The sequence below is a fragment of the Trematomus bernacchii genome, unplaced genomic scaffold, assembly GCF_902827165.1.
Source record: "Trematomus bernacchii unplaced genomic scaffold, fTreBer1.1, whole genome shotgun sequence".
NCBI classification, from domain to species: domain Eukaryota; kingdom Metazoa; phylum Chordata; class Actinopteri; order Perciformes; family Nototheniidae; genus Trematomus; species Trematomus bernacchii.
Genome location: NW_022987739.1, coordinates 12,484,712 through 12,509,197, shown reverse-complemented (window position 1 = coordinate 12,509,197; position 24,486 = coordinate 12,484,712). Strand labels below are relative to the sequence as shown.

At 37.9% G+C, this 24,486-nt stretch overlaps 3 protein-coding genes across 5 annotated transcripts; 1 reads left to right on the top strand and 2 right to left on the bottom strand.

Moving 5' to 3' along the window:
• Nucleotides 1-1,076: 1,076 nt before the first annotated feature.
• LOC117496234 (sialate O-acetylesterase-like) lies at nt 1,077-4,801 on the top strand (the record flags this gene model as incomplete). The annotated part of the gene is made up of 4 exons (XM_034147978.1): nt 1,077-1,190; nt 3,271-3,425; nt 3,944-4,130; nt 4,266-4,801. Coding segments are annotated over 4 exons (729 nt in total), but the record flags the coding sequence as incomplete, so codon positions are not given.
• A 6,867-nt stretch (nt 4,802-11,668) lies between these two features.
• LOC117496145 lies at nt 11,669-16,731 on the bottom strand. The gene is made up of 5 exons (XM_034147853.1): nt 16,527-16,731; nt 15,313-15,651; nt 14,783-14,920; nt 13,161-13,207; nt 11,669-13,071 (listed from the first exon to the last, which is right to left on the bottom strand). Exons 1-5 carry the CDS (start codon nt 16,594-16,596, stop codon nt 12,925-12,927), a joined length of 741 nt encoding a protein of 246 aa, XP_034003744.1. The 5' UTR covers nt 16,597-16,731; the 3' UTR covers nt 11,669-12,924.
• An 817-nt stretch (nt 16,732-17,548) lies between these two features.
• LOC117496144 lies at nt 17,549-21,628 on the bottom strand. 3 transcript variants are annotated; one of them, XM_034147851.1, is made up of 4 exons: nt 21,362-21,628; nt 20,147-20,485; nt 19,619-19,756; nt 17,549-17,943 (listed from the first exon to the last, which is right to left on the bottom strand). In XM_034147851.1, the coding sequence occupies exons 1-4, from the start codon at nt 21,429-21,431 to the stop codon at nt 17,882-17,884; spliced, it is 609 nt and encodes a 202-aa protein (XP_034003742.1). In that variant the 5' UTR covers nt 21,432-21,628; the 3' UTR covers nt 17,549-17,881. The 3 variants fall into 3 exon arrangements, 2 of the variants coding, with proteins under 2 accessions (XP_034003742.1, XP_034003743.1); XR_004557243.1 differs by having other exon boundaries at nt 17,549-19,764; XM_034147852.1 differs by lacking the exon at nt 19,619-19,756.
• Nucleotides 21,629-24,486: the final 2,858 nt, after the last annotated feature.

The following is a 24,486-nucleotide window of genomic DNA, read 5'->3' as shown; positions in this document are numbered from 1 at the left end:
GTGTGTCGCCAATGCAACCGGTTAAAACTCGAAGTGGCGATGAGGTCTTAAAATGTATGGAAAGGGTCTTAAAAAAGGTCTTAAAAGGTATTAGATTTGACTTCAGGATTCCTGCTTATACCCTGTTTTCAAACAGAAACAAAAAGGCATATTTGCAATTGCACTTACTTACACTATCTCCAAAATCCCTAATTTATGTATTGTTATTTTAATTATTCTGCACTCGCTTATTATTGTTTTCTCACCATGTTTATGTGTGTGTACAGTAGATGGGGTCCTGCACTTTGCCTCCTACTATAAAGACCACATGGTGCTGCAGAAGTCTCCAGAGAGAGCTGTAGTGTGGGGCTATGGATCCGAGGCAACCCTGTCTCCTAGAAATTACGTTCCCACAAAACTAAACTGCATTCTCAAATACGTTTCGCAAGAAACGTATTTCCTTCCACGTTACGTTTGTTATGAACATATCTTAAATACGTTTATTTTCTACATATCTTCTAGAAACCTATTTTCTCCCACATGACGTTTGTTATGAACGTATCTCAAATACGTTTGCTTTCTACCTATATTTGCCATTTCTTTTCTAGCTTATAATAATGATAATAGTAATTTATTAATATCATTTTAGAGCAAACTTATTTTCGCGCTGGCTGGCACTGTTCAGTTTACCAAATCCGTTATTATGCTGGTTAATGGTTAATAATCACAATATTGTTTGTAGTCGTTTCATACAGCATTCTCAATTACGTTTAACAAGAAACGTATTTTGTCCCACGTTACGTTTGTTCTGAACATATCTTAAATACGTTTGCTTTCTACCTATCTTTGACATTTCTTTTCTAGCTTATAATAATGATAATAGTAATTTATTAATATCATTTTAGAGCAAACTTATTTTCGCGCTGGCTGGCGGCTCACTGTTCAGTTGACCAAATCCGTTATTATGCTGGTTAATGGTTAATAATCACAATATTGTTTGTAGTCGTTTCATACAGCATTCTCAATTACGTTTAACAAGAAACGTATTTTGTCCCACGTTACGTTTGTTCTGAACATATCTTAAATATCATGACTATCATCAAAATAAGTACAACTGTTCCTTCCCTGCTATGATTGATGACTGGAGGATGGCGTTTCATCAGGGCTCAGGCTGGCAGACAGCTTCCGATTTCCCTTTTGGATTTGTCCAGGTATGTTATTTTGAGTAGTTTAGTTTAAAAAACACAATTACACCACACTATATTTTGGTCTTTACTGTATCACTTACAAAATATAATTTTTTCAAAATATTTATCAATCAGTTTTCAAAATCCACACACAAATTATAACATTTATATAAATAATATCCACTGCCCAGCACTTATTTAAACATGAAAAACGAAATGTGTTAAAGTTGGTTTAATTTTGTATTCATTCCTTCCACCGAATAGCAAAAAACTACGGAGCCCTAAAGGGACTTGAAAAAAAAAAAAAGTCGGGATAACAGGAAAGTTTCTCGTAAGCAAGACTTACTTTCTCGTTACCATGAGAACGTTTCCAGTGAAAAGGAAGTACTGTACCACACAGGAGACCACCATTTAAAGTGGACCTATCATGCTATATTTGAATAATATAGTGTAGGACCATACCTATATAAGGCATATTTATACTTTTTTTTTTTCAAAATACCAAACAGATCATGCATTTTAGCCATGCCTCATTTTGCTCAATTTGACATTTTTTTAGCTCTGTTTTAGCAAGGGCAGATTCTGTGAGAACAGCACCATCTACAGACCTGGCATATGTACTACAGCGTCTCCAGCGCTTTCTAACTGCAATGGCCGTGGCTGTCTCCTCCTGATTGATGGAGTTGGCCCAATAGCCGTAGCGCCACTGTCCTGACGTCAGGACAGTGTTCAAATCTGGATCAGTTTTTATCAGATCCGTTGCAGCCCCTTTTTTAGAGATTTGGGTATGGAGGAAAATAGAGAGGGTTGTGTTTTCTGACACTTGGTGAGTTCCCTGGAACACCGGGGACACATATTCATGTATAAAAGACGTACAAAAGTGCATTTTGCATGATAGGTCCCCTTTAATTGCAGAATGTTTTGTTTGGAAATGACGGCAGTATACTGTACATTATTTGAGTTTTATTTCGAACTCTGACTTAATTTTAAGGACATTTCGACCAGGGGTGTACAGCTATTTGTTTAAGCATCGGATCGGCAAATTAGGAGAGTCTGTAAACCAGTCTGCCTTGATCTATGAATTCATGTCAGTGACTCTCACAGTGCCTGCTGCCCACAGTAGTTTTATAGAAATAAAACCTCATTCACTTAATGAACTCGCTGCAGCATCAGGAGCTAGCGGGACTAATAACACAGCAGCCTCCGAGAAGTACAGCACCAGCGGCGCGCCCAGTGCCTTTTATGCACCGCCATACCTACGTTTACCTTAATTAGATCAGCTAAAGAGAGACTGCAGGCTGCCACCACTTTAACCCAATACATACACCTCTACAAACATCAAACTGCCCAATTATTAGCTTTTAAGGTGGGGTAGGTAAGTTTGAGAAACCGGCTCGAGATACACTTTTTGTTATATTCCATGGAATGCTCTTAACATCCCGATAGCAATGAATATCTTAAGTGCTTTGACAAAAAATCCATAAAAAAATGTCATCTGTGGAAGCCGTAGTACTGTAAAAAGTACGACCAATCATTTTAGCCGGCCCGGCTAAAATAACTGGATGGCCTACCTGCCTGTCAGCCTTCCATCTGTGCACAAACTTATCTCGTGCCCTCATTGGTCATGTGCGCGTGCGTGTGTGTTGGAGGAGGGGCTCTCTGTAAGGAAGTGGCAGATTTGTTCCGGCTGTGTATTTTCAAATTCTAGCGATCTCGAGCCGGTTTCTCCAAAATTACCTACCCCACCTTTAAGGAGGCGCATTATGGGTGTCTGTTTCTGCTCAGCTCCACTTTGTGTGTGTGTGTGTGTGTGTGTGTGTGTGTGTGTGTGTGTGTGTGTGTGTGTGTGTGTGTGTGTGTGTGTGTGTGTGTGTGTGTGTGTGTGTGTGTGTGTGTGTGTGTGGATATTATGATGCTGTGACATTTCAGCAGCGGCGCCAATAAAAGTCTCATGTTCATGGACTCGCAGGAGTACTTTACTGCTGAATGAATACTGAGGGAAATATTGTTTATTTGCCTTTTGTTTTTGTTAAATAAAATTAAAAAACCTGGCGTTTTATAATTTCAGGGGGAACACTAATCCATAATTTATTTGCACTTCCAGCTGAGTACCTTGAAAAAAGTTTCCAAAAGTGACGCCTTTCCGAATATCCGCTGGCACCAGACAGCAGATACAGGTTTTGTCCCAAATCCCCGGATGCAGAACACTTTTATGGCTGTGGCTATGGATTTACCAGATGAAACATCTCCCTATAACCCGTAAGAAATGTCTTAACATGAACTTGTAGAATATGAACCTGTGCAACACCAGGGAGCATCATTTTGCTTATACAATTATTTGGAGATACCTTTGTATGATTTGCATAGATTGTTGATTAGCTAATGGAAACACATAAACAACAACTCCTTCATGTAGCTGTTTTTTTGCACTCATAGCCTATACAATATGTAAAACCAAAGGGACTATTACATTGAATATACAGGTGTGATTAACAGATACAACCACATCAAGGCCTGTGCATCTCCCTCAGGAAGATATTGACAAGAATTGCATTTAAAAGTAACTCTAATTTTGAGAAAAGAGGTGAAAAAGTTCAATGCTATTTTTAAACATCATTGGGTTTGACCTTCTAGAGATAATTCAAAAATAATAATAATACGTTTGGCAATTTAAAGAGTTTGAATAAGGAATAAGGTCACACGTGTTCATAACGGTTTCACCCATGATGTTTTGTAAAAAGGCTATTTTTATGGAAATTATTTTTTATTTGTTTTAGGATCCATCCCCGAGACAAGCAGGACGTAGCCTTCAGACTGTCATTGGGAGCAAGGGCAGTGGCGTATGGTGAGCAGGACGTGGCCTTTCGTGGACCTTTCCCCAGCCAAATCTTGTCCACTCCAAAGTATCTCGAGGTAGCCTACGACCAAGAATTCTCTGTCACTTCGTCTGAAAACATCTTTGAGGTAAGGCTTGCAGCGGTACAGTCTGTGTAGGTTATGTCCAATATTCACTGCTGGCTTTATTAAATATGCTAACAAATAATAGCTATACCATCATATAAGGCTGATGTTTGGTCCGATAATTGCTAAATAAATAAATGTTCGCTTTTTAAGATCTGCTGCTCAAAGAGTGAGTCTCCATGGGATCCTAAGGCTCGTTGGGTTCCAGCTCCCATCATGCAGTGGGGTCTGACCACTGTCCAGTTATCTACCAGCTTGTGTTCTCCCACTGAACAAGTAGCTGCTCTGCGGTATGCATGGAGAGACTGGCCCTGTGACTTTAAAGCCTGTCCAATCTACAGCGCCTGTAAGATTTTACCTGGTCCTCCTTTCATTTCCACCAACCTCCAGCCAAAAGATGATGGAAAGTAATGAGGAGCTGTCAACAAAATGAACCAGACCGGTGATTGTAACTAAGTCAAACTCACCTAATGTTGTTTTCGCATATTTAAAGGGAATGAAAGAAAGATCTTTTCATTTGTACTTCAGTGTTTCCCACAGATCTGAAATATAATTGGGGGGGGGGGGGGGGCGTGGGGGTTTGAGGTGACGTGCCTTTGTGACGTGCAACAACATTAACATTAACCTTTCTGTTGGTCGCTTGTTAGCAGACCCTTCATGCGATGGCAGAGCGAACAGGTACAGGCAGGGCCCATAGTGATAGCCCTATAGTTTAAATACCCACAAATAAACATATGGATATGGGTTACTATTTAAAAAAAATTGTAAATGTATTTAGGAACCTGTCCATGTGATTTTAAGTGGGGGGGGGACCTCAGATTTTTTTTTAAATGTTGGAGTTAAATGCATCAATCTGGTGCATTTTGAGGGGGAAAATAAAGAGACTAGATCTATGGGAACACCTATGAAACAGAACTGTATACATTTCAATAATCATAAAATCATGGCCATAACCAATAACATACCATTTCCAATATGAAAAAACACTGACACCCTCAAATGGAAATATTATATGTGTTTACATAAATGGTGACCAAACCGTTTGAGACCCACGGAGAACTTAGACTAAGTTAACTATCTAAACACTCAGAGAGTCCTTTACCTCACCTGAGCTGAGGTTATCCCGAGCTTGAATGACACACAGAGACCAATCAACGGCTTTGATTTATGATCTGTATGACAGTGACCATGTCGGCAGGCCACATCATGTAGACAGCCAGTCACTCAAAAAATCCTCAGGCCAGCCGGCCACTTAACAGGCCAGGCCATCGTGAAACCCCCCGGTCCTCCCAATGGCCAGTCCGGGACTGAGTACAGGAGGCGTAGAGCAAGGAATCATTGTCCACAAGTTAATCGATCGCAGATGGCATCGTGGTCGCGGACGGAAAAAAATATATATACTTGGGCGGCCGTTAATATACCTGGGCGGCCCGCCCAAGTATAGTCTATGTGTGGGAAACCCTGTACTTAATGGTCAATTTGTTTTGATTGTTTTCCTTGTTTGGATTGATGTAACACTGGACAATAAATATGGGTAGGAAGTAGCTAATAATTGTCTGTTTTCTACTTTTCTACAAAGGCAATGAAAGCATTTAGAGGAAAGAAGTTGCTGTACTTGATTGTCAGTTTCTTTTGATTGTTCGGATTCTAGTTTGGATTGATAAGACATTAGATATATATAATTTGGTTCGGTATGAGTAAATTGAATATTCTCAGAGAGGGCAGTATTTACTACGTATATCAGAATAGAGATTAAAAGCATTACACTAATGATGCTATGCAATGATTTAGTTGGAAAGTTTGGAAATTCTGTCAGTCTGGTGGGACACATTTTATTTGAACAAAACATTTTTACACAAATAAATGTCAAATCAACAACTTACTTTGTCTGGGTGTGCTTCATTCAATGCCGGCGTTTTGTCTCAAAGTAAATCACATGGAAATACTCTACTGTTTTTCAAATGGAAACAAAATGTGAACTATAACTTACTGTAAACATAGGATACAATGGTAAGTCGTCAAGAGGCTAAACTTGACTCATTGCCATTATTATGAGAGTGCTCTCATACTTGTTTGATTCTGAAATTGTATATATATAAATATATATGTGTGTGTATATGTCCGCATCTGTAGCCTGTTATTGTCTCATTATACAGCACTGTCAATTAATTAAAGTAAATATATAAGTTGTCCTGAACACAGTTCTGCATCAAAGTAAAAACACGGCATTGCACTTAAAGAAACTGCAGCCTGCAGAATGGCTTACTTCTGTACTGTGACTCACTGCCACCAGAGGACAGTGTCAGCTAAAGCTTTTGCTTTCAAAAACAGAATCTCTAACTTTTGAGTTGATCAGTAAAGTTTTCCTTTTCAGAAATAGAAACATTACACATTTATATTCGGAAAACAGTTTTTTCATGCTGGATGGTAAATGACAGATATTTAGTGTTGGTTAGTTAGTTAATGATTTTTTGTCTGAAAAATGATTATGGGGGTCTGCACTTGTTAGCAAGATTTAGTGATTTAGGGAACATAACTACGGTGGCCCTGAAGTGCAAGACACCACAGCATTTCACAAAACACTACAGCATTTCACAAAACACTACAGCATTTCAGAAAACACTACAGCATTTCAGAAAACACAACAGCATTTCAGAAAACGCCGCAGCATTTCAGAAAACACTACAGCATTTCAGAAAACGCCACAGCATTTCAGAAAACGGCGCAGCATTTCAGAAAACGCCGCAGCATTTCAGAAAACGCCGCAGCATTTCAGAAAACGCTACAGCATTTCAGAAAACGCTACAGCATTTCACAAAACACTACAGCATTTCACAAAACACTACAGCATTTCACATTGGACGGAAAGGGTATTCCTTTAGGGAGAACACTTCTTGTTTGTGATTGGACAGAGCCAGCCAGAGAAGCACTGCTGTGATTGTTTGTTTTTGCTGCCAGTCAAGAAATGACGCTTTGTGATTGGTCAGCACCCGACAGTGCAACATGTCCCAACACATCAGCTGTTAGCCGTTAGCACACAGAGCTCACAGCTCCTCATATCTGTTCAGAAACTGGACAAAAGTTAAACATGTACAAACCACAGACTGTCTATGTCATGGCGAATACAGTCGCTGCTTTATTTATGTCTGTATGACGTTGTTGTGAGTGTGGGCGGAGCAGCTACAGGTTAGTTTAGCCTGATCGATCCGATCTCCATTCAGAAAACACGCATTTTAAAAGGTTTTTCGCCTGCCGTCTTGTCTGCACACTTGTCAAAGCATTAATTCATGATTTTTATTAACCGGTATCAGTATGTAGTTACTTCGGCATTATTTTGAAATGTGTATTACAATTAAATCACGGTAAAATATGTTAATGTTGTTGTAGTTGGTATCTAGGATTTACATGGAGATACGCCCCGCTCCCTCTCCAGCGCGTCTTGTTTGAATGACAGGAGTAAACACAGCTGACAGCCGCGGTGAAACTCGAGCGATTAGAGCGATGCGAATATTGGGTAGTCTACCATAGTATTTACATCTAGATAAGCTCCTTAAAAACCATGAATTAATGCTTTGACAAGTGTGCAGACAAGACGACAGGCGAAAAACCTTTTGAAATGCGTGTTTTCTGAATGGAGATCGGATCGATCAGGCTAAACTAACCTGTAGCTGCTCCGTCCACACTCACAACAACGGCCTACAGACATAAATAAAGCAGCAACTATATTCGCCATGACACAGACAGTCTGTGGTTTGTCCAAGTTTAACTTTTGTCCAGTTTCTGAACAGATATGAGGAGCTGTGAGCTCTGAGTGTGTGCTAACGGCTGATGTGTTGGGACATGTTGGCTCTGTCCAATCATAAACAAGAAGTGTTCTCCCTAAAGGAATACCCTTTCCGTCCAATGTGAAATGCTGTGGTGTTTTCTGAAATGCTGTGGTGTTTTCTGAAATGCTGTGGTGTTTTCTGAAACGCTGTAATGTTTTGTGAAATGCTGTAGCGTTTTGTGAAATGCTGTGGTGTTTTGTGAAATGCTGTAGCGTTTTCTGAAATGCTGTTGTGTTTTCTGAAATGCTGTAGCGTTTTCTGAAATGCTGTGGTGTTTTGTGAAATGCTGCAGCGTTTTGTGAAATGCTGTTGTGTTTTCTGAAATGCTGTTGTGTTTTCTGAAATGCTGTTGTGTTTTCTGAAATGCTGTGGCGTTTTCTGAAATGCTGCGGCGTTTTGTGAAATGCTGTGGCGTTTTGTGAGCTGTAGTGTTTTGTGAAATGCTGCGGCATTTTCTGAAATGCTGCGGTGTTTTCTGAAATGCTGTTGTGTTTTCTGAAATGCTGTAGTGTTTTGTGAAATGCTGTGGTGTCTTGCACTTCAGGGCCACCATACATAACTGATCTATTGAGTCATGTCAAGTTTCACTGTAGTGGCTCTAAGTACTTACTTAGAAAATGCATACAATTCATAAAAAGGCATACCAACCAAAAAATACTTCGGACGGGGTGGACAGCTGCAGGACTTTGGTTCAGGCCTCGTCGAAGGCAGAACTTGCATATGATGCATGAAAGAGGCCTGCTGGGTTAGTGGGGAGGCTCACCTGGGTATTCGGAACCAAGACCGTATGATCTAGTTTGAAAACGAATATTATTTTTGATTTAATACTTATTGACTCCTTAAGTTTCTAAAACCTACAGTATTGTTGAAAAATAAATGTAGAAAAAGAGAATTGTATGTATTTTATATTGGCTCATGTCCTTGAAAGACAATACAGATGGAGTTACGTTTTTGTCAAACCACTCACACTTCAGTTATCCATAACTCATACTTTCATTCTTCAGGTGTCCATGTGAGCTGTCTCTAAAGTTAAAATAAGAACTGATGGACAATCAGAGGAAAATTAGCTCTGTAAAAATGTGTTGAATTTCCATCGTTGACTTCTGAAACCTCTGCAGTTATAGATTTAGATCAGAGTCTCTGCACTTTCTGCTGATGTCAAGTGGAAAACACATGTTAACCACACACTTTCGGTTAAACAGCACTGTGGTGTGAGATAATTAATACATTCTGGTTTCCACCTAAAATGTCTTGTAATTGAATATTTACGTATCCACATTTGGCCGTTAATAACCAGGCTTGCAACCCTATATTTATTTATTTTAAATGTTTGCTTGTAAGGGACAATGTAACCTTCAATAAGATGTTAACATACACAAAGTGACATAAACATAATGTACACATATATGAATACATTTTAAAGGTCACCTATTATGCAAAATCCACTTTTCATGTCTGTTATACATAAACATGTGTCCCCTCTGTAAAGAGATTCTGAAAGTTTCAGTACAAAATATTTGCTCACTTTTTGTCCTGATCCATTTATATAGAAACCTGTCTCATTTTTCATTTTCATTGAATTATTTATTTGAACCGGGACAGTGCACATTAATGAACATTTTAAACAAAATAATGTTTTTAAATGTAAATGAGCCGGATTTTAGCTTTGAGCTAGTTTCCATCCGTAGTCCCGTCACATACAACATTTATGAACATAACATTTATATACATGGCAAACAGAAATACATGATATGCGGAAAGAGCATGAGCAGCATACAAGCCACAAGGCAGTGCAATGTAGCAGCTACGACATATAAAGTGCAGGAGGAGATAAAAGAGCTACATAAAGTGCGAGAGGAGATACCCCTGTATTAAAGTGCATTTAGCGGTGATTGCACGTCTGTTTGTTTCTTAACCATTCTTTTAGTTGACCTTTAAAACTATTGAGAGTGAAACAATCCCGTATCTCAGTTGGGAGGCTATTCCACAATGAGCTGCCTTTAATGGAGAGGACATTTTGTCCAAAGGTGGTCCGTCTGTGGTGGACTTCACAGCCTCCTCTGGTTTCTGACCTAGTGCAGCGTCCAGTGTGTTTTTTGTGGATGAATTCCCCTAAGGTCCATGTAAACATTTATAAAAAAAACACATACTTTTAAAAGACTTAAAATGGTCAAAACTCAAGAAATTGTGTTTCTCTAGGATGGTACAGTGGTGGTATGAATTAGGCTTTCTGTCAAACACCTTGATAGCTCTCTTATACAGCTGTTCTATTGGTTTAAGGTTTGTGGCACAAGCAAACGACCAGTTTGTGAAACAGTATTCAATGTGGGATAGAATCATGCAGTGGAGGTATGACTTTGCAGCATTGACAGTTAAGAAAGGTCTAATTTGTTTAACATTTTGCAAGTTGAATTTAACGGTGTTGGATACTTTCTTGATATGTTTCTTAAAATTCAAGTTCGAGTCCAGTATGACTCCAAGATACTTGAAGTGGGGGACTAGTTCTATTTCTGCTCCGTTTAAAAACACATTGGATCCTTCCATTTTGACTGATCGTTTACTGAACATCATGCATACTGTTTTTTTTGCATTTAACTATAAGCAAATGTTGTTCAGCCAGTGTTGAACCTTGTCCAATGCATTTGAGAGACATGATGTGATTATTTCAGTATTTTTCCCGTGTACAAAGATGACCGTATCATCGGCATATATTTGCATATTCAACTCAGGACATACTTTCGGCAAGTCATTAATGTACAGAGAAAACAGTAATGGTCCAAGAATGGAACCTTGTGGAACCCCAACAGGGTTGACAAGGTAGGGGGATTTGGTACCGTTGACCAAAACACACTGTTTTCTGTTTGATAAGTAAGACCTAACCCACTGTATTGAATCTGCAGAAAAATTGAAATACGTCAGCTTTGTAAGGAGCACTTGGTGGTTAACTGTGTCAAAAGCCTTCCTGAGATCAAGGAAGACAGCACCTACATATGGGCTCGTGTCCAACATAGATTTAACCTTTTCCACAAAGACACAGTTAGCTGTCTCAGTGGAGTGGTGAGCACGAAAACCAAACTGCATTGGGTGGAGTGGAGCGAAACCTTTATCTAAATGGTTGGTGATTAGTTTTGACACCCATTTCTCAGCTATCTTAGAGACACAGGGGAGGATGCTGATTGGTCTGTAATTGGACATTATTGCCTTATCCCCAGATTTAAAAATCGGTGTCACTGTGGCCACCTTCCAGGATGATGGAACTTACCTCGTGCTGATTGATTTACTAGCATAGTAATTGGTTTTATTAGACTGTCAATATGTGTTTTATTGATAATAATCCAATGCAGAGGCAATAATGTAATATAATACATTATTTTATATATATATATTCATATATGTATTTTTAAATTGTCTTAAAGTTACAACCGGCCCTTTGAGTGCAGCCATAATGCTGATGTGGCCTGCGATTAAATTTAGTTTGACACCCCTGATCTAAAGTAACAGACAGAGATTCAGCACTTTTGAAACTGGGCTGAAACAGAGGGGATTATGGGATGCTACAATGCATGATCTGTTGGAGCCAAACCCTTCAGAGACATGTTTTGTATATATCTGAGACCTATAATATATTGATGTGTGAAGCAAAAAGGTTGTGGACTCAAACCAGCACAGGTGAGGTAACAACACAAGACACACATGCAGGCAAAGGCACTGGATGAATCATTTTATTCAGGACTCCACCAACATAAAGTAAGAACATTATTTGCACACAAAGAATACAGTTTATTTCTGTATTTTGACATTCACTGCTGCATTTCAATTCAATGTACAAAACTCACACCTGACAAGACGAGAAACTGATTAACATTGTAGATTCAAAATGCATATTTGCTATTTTACCGACAAGGTTTTTAGAGCTGAGAATGATATCCGTCTGGGTTTGTCAGCCATTTTTGCCATCTATTTAAAAAACACACATCAATCAGTTTGGCCTATCTGCCACGTGTGAACAATGTGGCGCTGAGAACATAAATTGAAACTTTGTCGTATAAATCTATCAAAAAATCAACAAGCACCTGCCAATAGAGAACTTTGAAGAGCATGCAGTGGAAAGTAGCAGTGAGATAATGTGGTGTGTGTGTGTGTTAAACTGGGGTAAGAGGGACACACTGTCACACCATACAGTACGTAGACAATCTCATATTTTATTTTTAAAATAAGTGTCCGATATCTTAAAGACTTAGCGAATGATAAATATTATAATATTTTGTTGGTCTTTCAAAAATCTGGACACAATGCTAGCCACTTTAATTTGTATTGTTGTTTCATTAAAATATATAATTAAAGTACTTGGTAATAACCTAAGCAGATTGGCAATATAGTTTAAGGGAAATGTTACTCAAGCAGAAATAATACACCTTTGCTGCTCCAGTGAGTATTTGAAAGAGCAGGGAAATGTTTGAGGGAATTCAAAATAAATCATGTCTATCACAAAAACTATAACGGACTGCAACAATAGAGGTCTATGTCACAGAGAAAAAAGAAATACCAGACATTGACTACACTGGAAATATGTTATAATAGGATCTGAAAATGTTGTTTTATCTTCTATTACGACTTTTCTTAATCACAGTCCCACAAGACTTTCCCTTTAAGAGTTTCTGTGACAGAAGACAGTGGGGAAAAAAAGACTAACATAACTAAAAGGTTTGTCACTGTAACATAATGTGTTCTTGGTTGTGGTTTGTTGCAGCGACTATGAACATTTGAATCTTATGACCACCAAAAACAAAAGGGACACCTCAATACTCACGACCCAAGAGACTCTTCCCCTCATGACCTGTTTTGCTTGTAAATTATGGCAATGGGCATACAGACTGTGAGGATTCGTCATTGTGCTGTTAAAATACATTCATATAAGCATCTGTATACCCAAACCAAGAGAGACCGCCTGGCTTACATTCATCTGCAGGTCACCCTTGTCTCTTCTCTGGGAGATAACTGATGGCAGCGTACTCTGTTTGACTTGAATTCATCTCCATAACTGCTGAAGTTCTTTTGGGAAAGTCCAGGACGCTGTAGACCAGAGGAGGTGCAGGCACAATGCTTGCAACTGTTTCCTGTGAAAGAAGATCGTAAAGTTAAAGAATTTCTGCAGATGTTTTATTTTTGAGATTTTAAAGAAGGGAAGAGATGAACGTGGTCTGACCTGTGCTGTGGGATTAGAGCTTTGTTGTGCTGGTGCTGGTTGTTTATCTGTGGAGGAAGCAAAGTCCGTGAACTATTGAGGCAGGAAAATAATCAACTTGAAAAAAAAAAAAATGGAAGGTTGACTTTAATTAAATGTATTATGTCAACAGATTTCACATAAATGTATAAGTTAGTTGTAAGAAATAATATTACGTTTATAACTAACCTAATACAGTTATGTGACATTTGTTGACTTAATACATTTAATTAAAGTCAAAGCTTTAGTTTGTTCACTGTGCAAAACATGGTTTTGTATTTACCACTGATAAACATGTTGCTGTGTTATAATGCCGGACATTTTAAATCATGTTAAAGGGTAGAAAACCTTAATAGAGCTGAGAAAGAAAGAGCAGGAGGCAAAACAAATATGTTAATAGTAAAATAAATATGTAGCTTGCTTTAAATTTATTCTGTTTTTTATACAAATCAAACAAACAAGATATATTCTTTAATTTGCACAAAACCTGGCCGGCTGTTTCCCCCTGTCTCAAGTACTTATGCTAGACTAAAATAATGGTCTCCTGACTACAAGTCTAAACTAATACACAGACATGAGAGTTTTATCAATCTTCTTCCTAAAAAATTGTAATACCAGTAAAAGTGTCATGACATCAATTGAAACTCTATAACAGCTTTTTTTGTTTTTGTATTTTAGTGATAGATATTGATGACTAACTCAAATCTATTCATTCATCTCTATGGTTTTAATAAGTATGACATTATCATTCTTATTTATTTTGCTTTTATCTCTCAAACACAGACAAACTCTGGTACAAGCTTTAGAAAGCCAAATAGGCTGTTATCTTGGATATTTAAGCTTGTAAATTAGAACAATACACACAAACATCTGTAAATGTGCAGAGGTGCGACAATTTAAGACTCATAGCCCAATCTGTGGACAATGGTTAGGCGAGGTTAGCATGACATGGTACAGGATCGCACCGTCAGCAAAAAGCTGCATTTGTATACATGCACGGGAAATAATCAAGTGTGGTTTTCTGAAGTTGCAGAGGCTGTCGAAAAATTTCAAAGAGTCAATGTTCCTACCTACAGCAAGTAGGGCAAAGGCGTTTGTATCTGAAGTGAAAGCACTTTGGTAGGCCTATAGTGAACAAATAATGCATTTTTTCCACCCATCCCTTTGTGATAGTAGACATGTGCAGGAACTGGAGGAGGAAGTTCTTCAAAAGCTGTGAATCATTGTGTATCAAAGGATGTGAAACTGCAACCTTGCTCGCATTTTTTAGCATCTTACCACACAATTGCAATTTTTTTCCAGATAACAAATATTCTTCTTTCCTCTCTTGAAAAAATACTGCACGCTTCAAACAGGAAGTTTAACAATGACTGTCTTAAAGGAATCTTAACGATGGGGTCCATCAATTACATTTTATTTCAGATTTTCATAATTCAGCTGTCACTTCTGTGCCATCTGAGATTAGTTTGAATTACTGTTGTAGCAACATTACATGAAAACTGCAGTCAGTGTTACAACCCTGAGATACTGAAATGTTAAGTTATGGCAGACAAGTAAAACATATGAAGAGAGGAAAAGTACTGATGCACAGTCACTTTCAATACCTTTGTGTCTCAAGATACACCAGATCAACAAGGGAAGAACTGCAGCCAACAGCACAACAGAAGAAACCAAAAGGACAGCGAGGAATGGAAAGGAGGACACTCCGGCATTTCCACTGTCAGGTTCAGGTTTTGTAGTTACTGTAGGTTTTGAAAGGAAATTAATAAACACTCATATCAATACAGGAAAAAAAAAATCTTACCACTATGACATACATTATTAAATATACATCATAATTGTTTAAAATACACTAAATTGCTGTATATTCCATTGAAATTCCTATAATTATATTTTTCGAAATAGTGTCTTTGATTTGAGCAAAAATGAACATGCAATTGTATTCTACATGGCTCTTATTTTCATAATGTCCATGATAAAACAAAAACTAGCATCATGTAAATGAATGTCAGTACTTTTTTCCAAATTTGAAATGTGATGAAGACAATATTGGTCTGATAGTCCGTCAGCCAGGGTACTGACTAAAGTATCACAATATTGGATATTGCCATTACATGTGGTTCAGAAATCTTACCCGTGCTTCTGTTCTCCACTCGGACGTCCAGCTCTATCCTTCTACTTTTTTCGATGATGCCGTCCACAAACAAACTGGCCCAGTAAATTCCTTTTTGACTTAGACTGAGATTAGTCATTTCAAAATAGACAGACATATTTTTAGGGTAGACTGTAAGATTGCCTTCTATTTTGCCATTTAAATACCCAGCAATCTTTTGTCCTTCGTCTGTTGAGTTTTTTTTTTTATAAATTGCAAAACCTGTTACACTGACACTGGAGTTAAATGGGAATTCAAGGGTGATGTTGCCGCCGAGGCTCCCCACCATCTCTTGGCTCAGCCCTGTATGGGAGCAAAACCCTGAATGGGAATGAGCATGAGGAAAAAATGATTATTTGACTTATAAAAGTAATGTGTAACTGCACTATGGTTTGTTAATCTGTGGCCTATACAGTGCACACGTCGAACATTATTTGGAGTGAAATTTAGCTGGCAATATAGCCAATAACTTTAGCTACAATATAATTATCCTATCTGTAGTCAAAACATATCTATTTTCATGAACATCTTGGTATTTCAGTTTTTTATACCTTATATCTAAATTAATTATTATTTTTGGTTTTTTTCAAAGCTGAAGTGCAAAGTGCAGTATTTCAATGTTGTTGGCAGTAGTCCGCCTATTAGAAGCAAAATATTAAGACATTACATCTTTTATATCTGTTTATAATTTCTTGTAAAGTCTCAGTACGTGTTATAGTGTGTTGTGTTAACATGTCAGGATGTCATTTCATTTAATAATAAGCTTAAAGATCTCCTGACGCTGAATTAAGGATATTTCCTGTACATTACCACCCACACTAACCCGTGCACTAACCATGCATCCTGTCTGTCATTATAGCATGCACATGAGCCAGAATCAGTTTTACTTAAAAAAAGGTTTAAATAAATATGTATTACTTTATTTATTTGTATTATCTGATTTCACATGTCCCTTTTTATGGTGCTAAATGTGCAGTGGTAAAACAACAACAAACACCAAACTGGGAACGCATAATCTCAGGACAACATTTCCATAACTGTGTGTTATTATTAACAGCATTATCACGCGTGTTATAGGCAATACAATTCTAGCAGAAGAAATACAAATATTTCACAGAGAGCAATAACAATGAAACAAAAGCAGGTGAAAGCCAACAAAAGTGTAAAACATCAACCAGGAGAAGAAGACAGCTTACCGTTGAACACCATGTGAGCTGTGAGGATCAGAACTAACCCGAGAGGCTTTGACATGATGTTGTTAACCATGGCAGAGGAACTGTGTTGCTGGCAGGCCAGTGATGTGGCTCAAGACTATTTCTGATTTATATGAGCTGACAGTTTGATATTTCTACCAACGTTTGGTGCCTGAGCGGAGGAAACAGTTGACAGGAACTAGCACAAACACCATTTATCTACCAACAGCACCAGAAGCACCTCCTGTAACGGAAGTCTCCGAAGAGGTTCATAGACATGTGGTGCAGGCGGTGAGGAGCTCAGCCGAGGAGGAAGTCGCACACTTAATGTGTGGGATTTCAGGAAGAGCAAATTGTTTCTTTTAAGTTTTAAGTTACATTTTACTCACAGAAAAGAGTCTCATAGATCACTGTGTGTAAGGTAACTGTACATACTCATAGCCTGTATAAGCTTTTTTTTAATTAAATACTTTGAAGAAAGTCAACAGCAACTTCTCAATGTCCATGTTACCTAAGATCATAAGATTAAATGATTTAACAATCAGATTCCTTCTTTGAATTAGCATTGTTGTTACTTGCAATAGTCTTTTGTCACCCACTTCAATAAGTAAACAATACGAATAAACAACCTCTAACCTTTTTTATTCATTACAAAAACAATCAGTACATAGAATTATACATTATTATCAAATATTACTATGCTAATGGCTCCATCAATGAAAATCAACACACACATATACACACACACACACACACACATAAAAAATTGAACTGTTGAAACAACTTCAAACATTCATCTGCTACTCAGTAGTATGTATCTAATACCTAATATATATATATATATCATTCCAATAACTTGTATATAGACTCTATTGCACTATTCCACATCATAACTTTATTTTATTTTATAACTATTATTCTTTTTGTATTGCTCTTGCTCTTATTGTTATTATGTTATTATGTTGCATTGTTGGAGAAGCCTGTGACATAAGATTTTCAACTACATAATTACTCTGTAACTATGTCAGATTGACAATAAAGAACCTTGAACCTTGAACACACACACACACACACACATACACACGTGACACTTCAACCACACAAGAGGAAGTGGGGGTCTTTGAAGTCACAATTGTATGACTTTTAGACAAAACTGCATGTATCAGAGGGGGATTCCTTCATTCCTTTGTAGGATGTTTAGTTTCAGTGGTTGCTGTAGTTGCTGGTCAGCGTCTGTTCTCACTTTCCACATTATCACTTCGAAAATCACTGCACAGGAAGACCCCGTGTCTTTAACCACTAAAGATGATGACTCAGCTCCGAGGGGCACACACCTAGGTGATGTCATGCTCCTCCTGTCAATCACCGCCATGTTGGAGGGCTTTGAAATGTTCACAGTGGCAGCCCGCAGCTTCCTTTTCTATAGAAACAAAAAGACAAATACACCGATTTGATTCATTTTTGTGAATCAGGACCCCCCAATGGTTGCTGACTTTAACCATAAATATATTGTAAATGTTTTCTCAGAAATGACACAAAAGCAGATATTCTTCTTTATGCACTAATGTGACTGTTGTGCGCAATTAAAGACCTGAGATGCTCACCGGATACGTTGGAGTTCTGTCTTCGATTTTGCACCTGAAATGTATGGTTTTAGGCTCAAACCATTTGCTTAGGAGAAGTTAAAGTCTTCTCATTTTGTTCAGTATGTTTGGATAAACAAAGTTTCTAAAAACCGTCCGTGACTCTAATCTGTCAACAAAATAATACAAATAATTTGTACCTGTCTTTCTTTAATATTCATTATTCTTTAGCACACATTTAATAATAATAATAATAATAATAATAATAATAATAATAATAATAATAATAATAATATTAATAACTTGGACTTATATAGCACCTTTCATGATACCCAAGGACGCTTTGCAATAGGAAGGGGGCCGTAGGGGGGACAAAAAGAAAAACAGTGACACTGACTGGTGCAATACAAATGATTGTCTCATTGCACATTTAAACCTAAACTGTCAGAAAACTTCTAATACCAAAGATCATTGTCTGAATGTAAATAATCAACTGGGGAAGCAATATTTCTTAGTTGAAATGTTAACCTATTCACAGTGGGCCCTAAAGTTAAAACAAGTTATTTATGAAACAACTCATTCAAAACATCATAATCAGGATTTTAAACAGATAAACTGATGCTTTCCTGACAGTAAAAACATTTACTTTGTTATGACTCAAAGTCAATGAGGGTGTTGTGCTTTGCCTTGGTGATTTATCATGAGCTAAAGTAGTTTTCTGTCTGCTACAGAAACTACATTGTAATTTAGGTTTGTACATTTCTGACGCTGTTGCTTGAGAAACAAATGTGATCATTCCATTCTTATCATTGTTTTTCTATGCCACCTTGTGGGCTGAATGGTACGATGCAAACTCGCAAAACACAGACACGTGATCGCACCTCCCTTTTCTCTCTCACACTCTCAGACTCATGCAGAAACATAGATGCTCACACTTATTGCCACTCGCTTCCCCTGTGATGTTATTTCGCATTTCCTGCATCACAGTTTATTGAAATGATTTCCCCTGTGCACCTCGTACACCATGTTTTGTGTTGCTTTTATTATCCAACCACAATAAAACAGCCTTTTTGTGATAGTAGACATGTGCAGGAACTGGAGGAGGAAGTTCTTCAAAAGCTGGGAATCATTGTGTATCAAAGGATGTGAAACTGCAACCTTGCTAGAATTTTTTAGCATCTTACCACACAATTGCAATTTTTTTCCACAGATAACAAATATTCTTCTTTCCTCTCTTGAAAAAATACTGCACGCTTCAAACAGGAAGTTTAACAATGACTGTCTTAAAGGAATCTTAACGATGGGGTCCATCAATTACATTTTATTTCAGATTTTCATAATTCAGCTGTCACTTCTGTGCCATCTAAGATTAGTTTGAATTACTGTTGTAGCAACATTACATGAAAACTGCAGTCAGTGTTATAACCCTGAGATACTGAAATTTTAAGTTATGGCCGACAAGTAAAATATATGAAGAGAGGAAAAGTACTGATGCACAGTCACTTTCAATGCCTTTGTGTCTCAAGATACACCAGATCAACAAGGGAAGAACTGCAGCCAACAGCACAACAGAAGAAACCAAAAGGACAGCGAGGAATGGAAAGGAGGACACTCCGGCATTTCCACTGTCAGGTTCAGGTTTTGTAGTTACTGTAGGACTAAAGGAAATTAATAAACACTCATATCAATACAGAAAAAAAATGTTCTTACCACTATGACATACATTATTAAATATACATCATAATTGTTTAAAATACACTAAATTGCTGTATATTCCATTGAAATTCCTATAATTATATTTTTCGAAATAGTTTCTTTGATTTGAGCAAAAATCAACATGCAATTGTATTCTACATGGCTCTTATTTTCATAATGTCCATGATAAAACAAAAACTAGCATCATGTAAATGAATGTCAGTACTTTTTTCCAAATTTGAAATGTGATGAAGACAATATTGGTCTGATAGTCCGTCAGCCAGGGTACTGACTAAAGTATCACAATATTGGATATTGCCATTACATGTGGTTCAGAAATCTTACCCGTGCTTCTGTTCTCCACTCGGACGTCCAGCTCTATCCTTCTACTTCTTTCGGTGATGCCGTCCACAAACAAACTGGCCCAGTAAATTCCTTTTTGACTTAGACTGAGATTAGTCATTTCAAAATAGACAGACATATTTTTAGGGTAGACTGTAAGATTGCCTTCTTTTTTGCCATTTAAATACCCAGCAATCTTTTGTCCTTCGTCTGTTGAGTTTTTTTTTTTATAAATTGTAAAACCTGTTACACTGACACTGAAGTTAAATGGGAATTCAAGGGTGATGTTGCCGCCGAGGCTCCCCACCATCTCTTGGCTCAGCCCTGTATGGGAGCAAAACCCTGAATGGGAATGAGCATGAGGAAAAAATGATTATTTGACTTATAAAAGTAATGTGTAACTGCACTATGGTTTGTTAATCTGTGGCCTATACAGTGCACACGTCGAACATTATTTGGAGTGAAATTTAGCTGGCAATATAGCCAATAACTTTAGCTACAATATAATTATCCTATCTGTAGTCAAAACATATCTATTTTCATGAACATCTTGGTATTTCAGTTTTTTATACCTTATATCTAAATTAATTATTATTTTTGGTTTTTTTTCAAAGCTGAAGTGCAAAGTGCAGTATTTCAATGTTGTTGGCAGTAGTCCGCCTATTAGAAGCAAAATATTAAGACATTACATCTTTTATATCTGTTTATAATTTCTTGTAAAGTCTCAGTACGTGTTATAGTGTGTTGTGTTAACATGTCAGGATGTCATTTCATTTAATAATAAGTTTAAAGATCTCCTGACGCTGAATTAAGGATATTTCCTGTACATTACCACCCACACTAACCCGTGCACTAACCATGCATCCTGTCTGTCATTATAGCATGCACATGAGCCAGAATCAGTTTTACTTAAAAAAAGGTTTAAATAAATATGTATTACTTTATTTATTTGTATTATCTGATTTCACATGTCCCTTTTTATGGTGCTAAATGTGCAGTGGTAAAACAACAACAAACACCAAACTGGGAACACATAATCTCAGGACAACATTTCCATAACTGTGTGTTATTATTAACAGCATTATCACGCGTGTTATAGGCAATACAATTCTAGCAGAAGAAATACAAATATTTCACAGAGAGCAATAACAATGAAACAAAAGCAGGTGAAAGCCAACAAAAGTGTAAAACATCAACCAGGAGAAGAAGACAGCTTACCGTTGAACACCATGTGAGCTGTGAGGATCAGAACTAACCCGAGAGGCTTTGACATGATGTTGTTAACCATGGCAGAGGAACTGTGTTGCTGGCAGGACAGTGATGTGGCTCTAGATTATTTCTGATTTATATGAGCTGACAGTTTGATATTTCTATCAACGTTTGGTGCCTGAGCGGAGGAAACAGTTGACAGGAACTAGCACAAACACCATTTATCTAACAACAGCACCAGAAGCACCTCCTGTAACGGAAGTCTCCGAAGAGGTTCATAGACATGTGGTGCAGGCGGTGAGGAGCTCAGCCGAGGAGGAAGTCGCACACTTAATGTGTCCAATAACTTGGACTTATATAGCACCTTTCATGATACCCAAGGACGCTTTGCAATAGGAAGGGGGCCGTAGGGGGGACAAAAAGAAAAACAGTGACACTGACTGGTGCAATACAAATGATTGTCTCATTGCACATTTAAACCTAAACTGTCAGAAAACTTCTATTACCAAAGATCATTGTCTGAATGTAAATAATCAACTGGGGAAGCAATATTTCTTAGTTGAAATGTTAACCTATTCACAGTGGGCCCTAAAGTTAAAACAAGTTATTTATGAAACAACTCATTCAAAACATCATAATCAGGATTTTAAACAGATAAACTGATGCTTTCCTGACAGTAAAAACATTTACTTTGTTATGACTCAAAGTCAATGAGGGTGTTGTGCTTTGCCTTGGTGATTTATCATGAGCTAAAGTAGTTTTCTGTCTGCTACAGAAACTACATTGTAATTTAGGTTTGTACATTTCTGACGCTGTTGCTTGAGAAACAAATGTGATCATTCCATTCTTATCATTGTTTTTCTATGCCACCTTGTGGGCTGAATGGTACGATGCAAACTCGCAAAACACAGACACGTGATCGCACCTCCCTTTTCTCTCTCACACTCTCAGACTCATGCAGAAACATAGATGCTCACACTTATTGCCACTCGCTTCCCCTGTGATGTTATTTCGCATTTCCTGCATCACAGTTTATTGAAATGATTTCCCCTGTGCACCTCTTACTCCATTTTCTGTGCTGCTTTTATTATCCAACCACAATAAAACGGCCTTTTTGTGATATTTCTTGAGATTAATTACTGCGGTGAACGTGTTTCTCTTGTTGCTGCTCATTTAAAAAAACGTTTAATATTATTACATAAATTCTCTAGTTAAATACAATTTGCATTTACATGCTTTTCATCAGCTTTTAATGATATGGTATCCATTTGAAAACTAACTTTACATAACATTTGCAGCAAATACAGTAGGTTTCAATAGTTTTGTAATAGAGTCAATGAAGAAGTAAGTGAAGGCCTCAGGGTGAAGTGCTTTCAGTGTCTCAGCTGAAGGCTGGAGCCATTATTATGTCATCAAGAGAGGCATCTTCACTGCACTGCGTGCATTTATCTTACATTGCTGAGACATTTACTCATGTGAAGGTCCCTTTTACAACCGGGAAGCATTATTGTATTGCAGTAAAGGTTGACATTGACAAATTAACCCTTAAATGGATACTACTGGGCAGTGTAAACATCATGCTTTCAGAAGCAGGTGAGAAAAAGAAAAGGCCTTGGGTAGTTTTAGATGACAAGCTTTCCCTGTTTTGTATAAGGTGTTTCCCTAGGCTGTTACTATCCTTTGATTAGCATAGAGCATTTGCATACTGTTAATATACTCTGGTTAGCATTAGTCATGATGGGTACATGAGTTATTTGTCCTTTCCATGCTGTCAATCCCTATATGCTCTCCTTTTTATCTCTGTTGCAGCCACATTAGTAATTAGTATTATTATGATTACAACAACACCATTTTACTGTGGATTCATGGTGTATAAAATGGTAGGTGAACTTCTAAATCTGGCAGAGCTGGTGTTATTGCTTCCAGATTTGGCAACCCCTCGTAATTTTGACCAGGATGGTCATAATCTCACAAAAATCACACTGGTGTTAGTTATGACCTTTTTGTTAGACCAAACAAAAGCACTTTAATCTGGGCCTATCAAGTGAAAATGGAAAGGGGTGCTTCTGAATCTGGCAGAGCTGGTGGATTTTGAACACCCCCTTGTAACTTTGGCCATCATCCGAAAGATGTACATTATGTGGACCAACTTTCACTTTGCAATCCTAATCTTCAGAAGTGTACCACAGTTTACTTTTTATGGGTGAGCAGAGCAGACAAAACAAAACATGATGTAATGTGAAAACACTGCACATCACTAGATCAAAAGCACAACCTAAAATCTGACTGCGCTGCCATTTGCTGAGGGACATTTTTGAAATGGTGTTTAGCTGAGCTTCATCTCACACTGCAGAGATTGGAGGATGTACACACACACACACACACACACACACACACACACACACACACACACACACACACACACACACACACACACACACACACACACACACACATACACACACACACACACACACACACACACACACACACACACACACACACACACACACACACTGAAGGGGAGGGAAGTGCAGGAAAGCCCTAATCGCCATGGTAACTGAGAAACCGACTCTGCTATTAAATAGTGCTCTAACAAAACAATTACCAAGCAATTACATATACACACACACACGCACGCACACACACACACACGCACGCACGCACACACGCACGCACGCACACGCACACGCACACACACACACACACACACACACACACACACACACACACACACACACAGCCGCACAAACCCAGATCAGGTTCGACAGGTGGTTTCAGACAGAACTTCGACAGAGAAAGCCATCTCACAGTCACATTTTTTCAAGCCAAATGTAACCAAAACGACTTTAGGTGGTGTTGTGTCCCAACAATGGTACGTTTCCAGACAAGAGCTTTACATTTTTCCTCAACTTTTGCTCTGAAAAGCTCACTGGAGTTGTAGGATACTGATGAAAATGATGTGATCTGTCTGTAACTGTCAGCTTAAAAGTTCATATTGGCGATATGACAATGTTACGTATATGTAACAAACAACTGGCCCCCATTTATTGCAATGTAAAAAATGTCCTTATTGATAGCAGGCTGCAGAAAGTGTACACATTCCACAGCCATTGTGTCTGATTTGTTTCCTC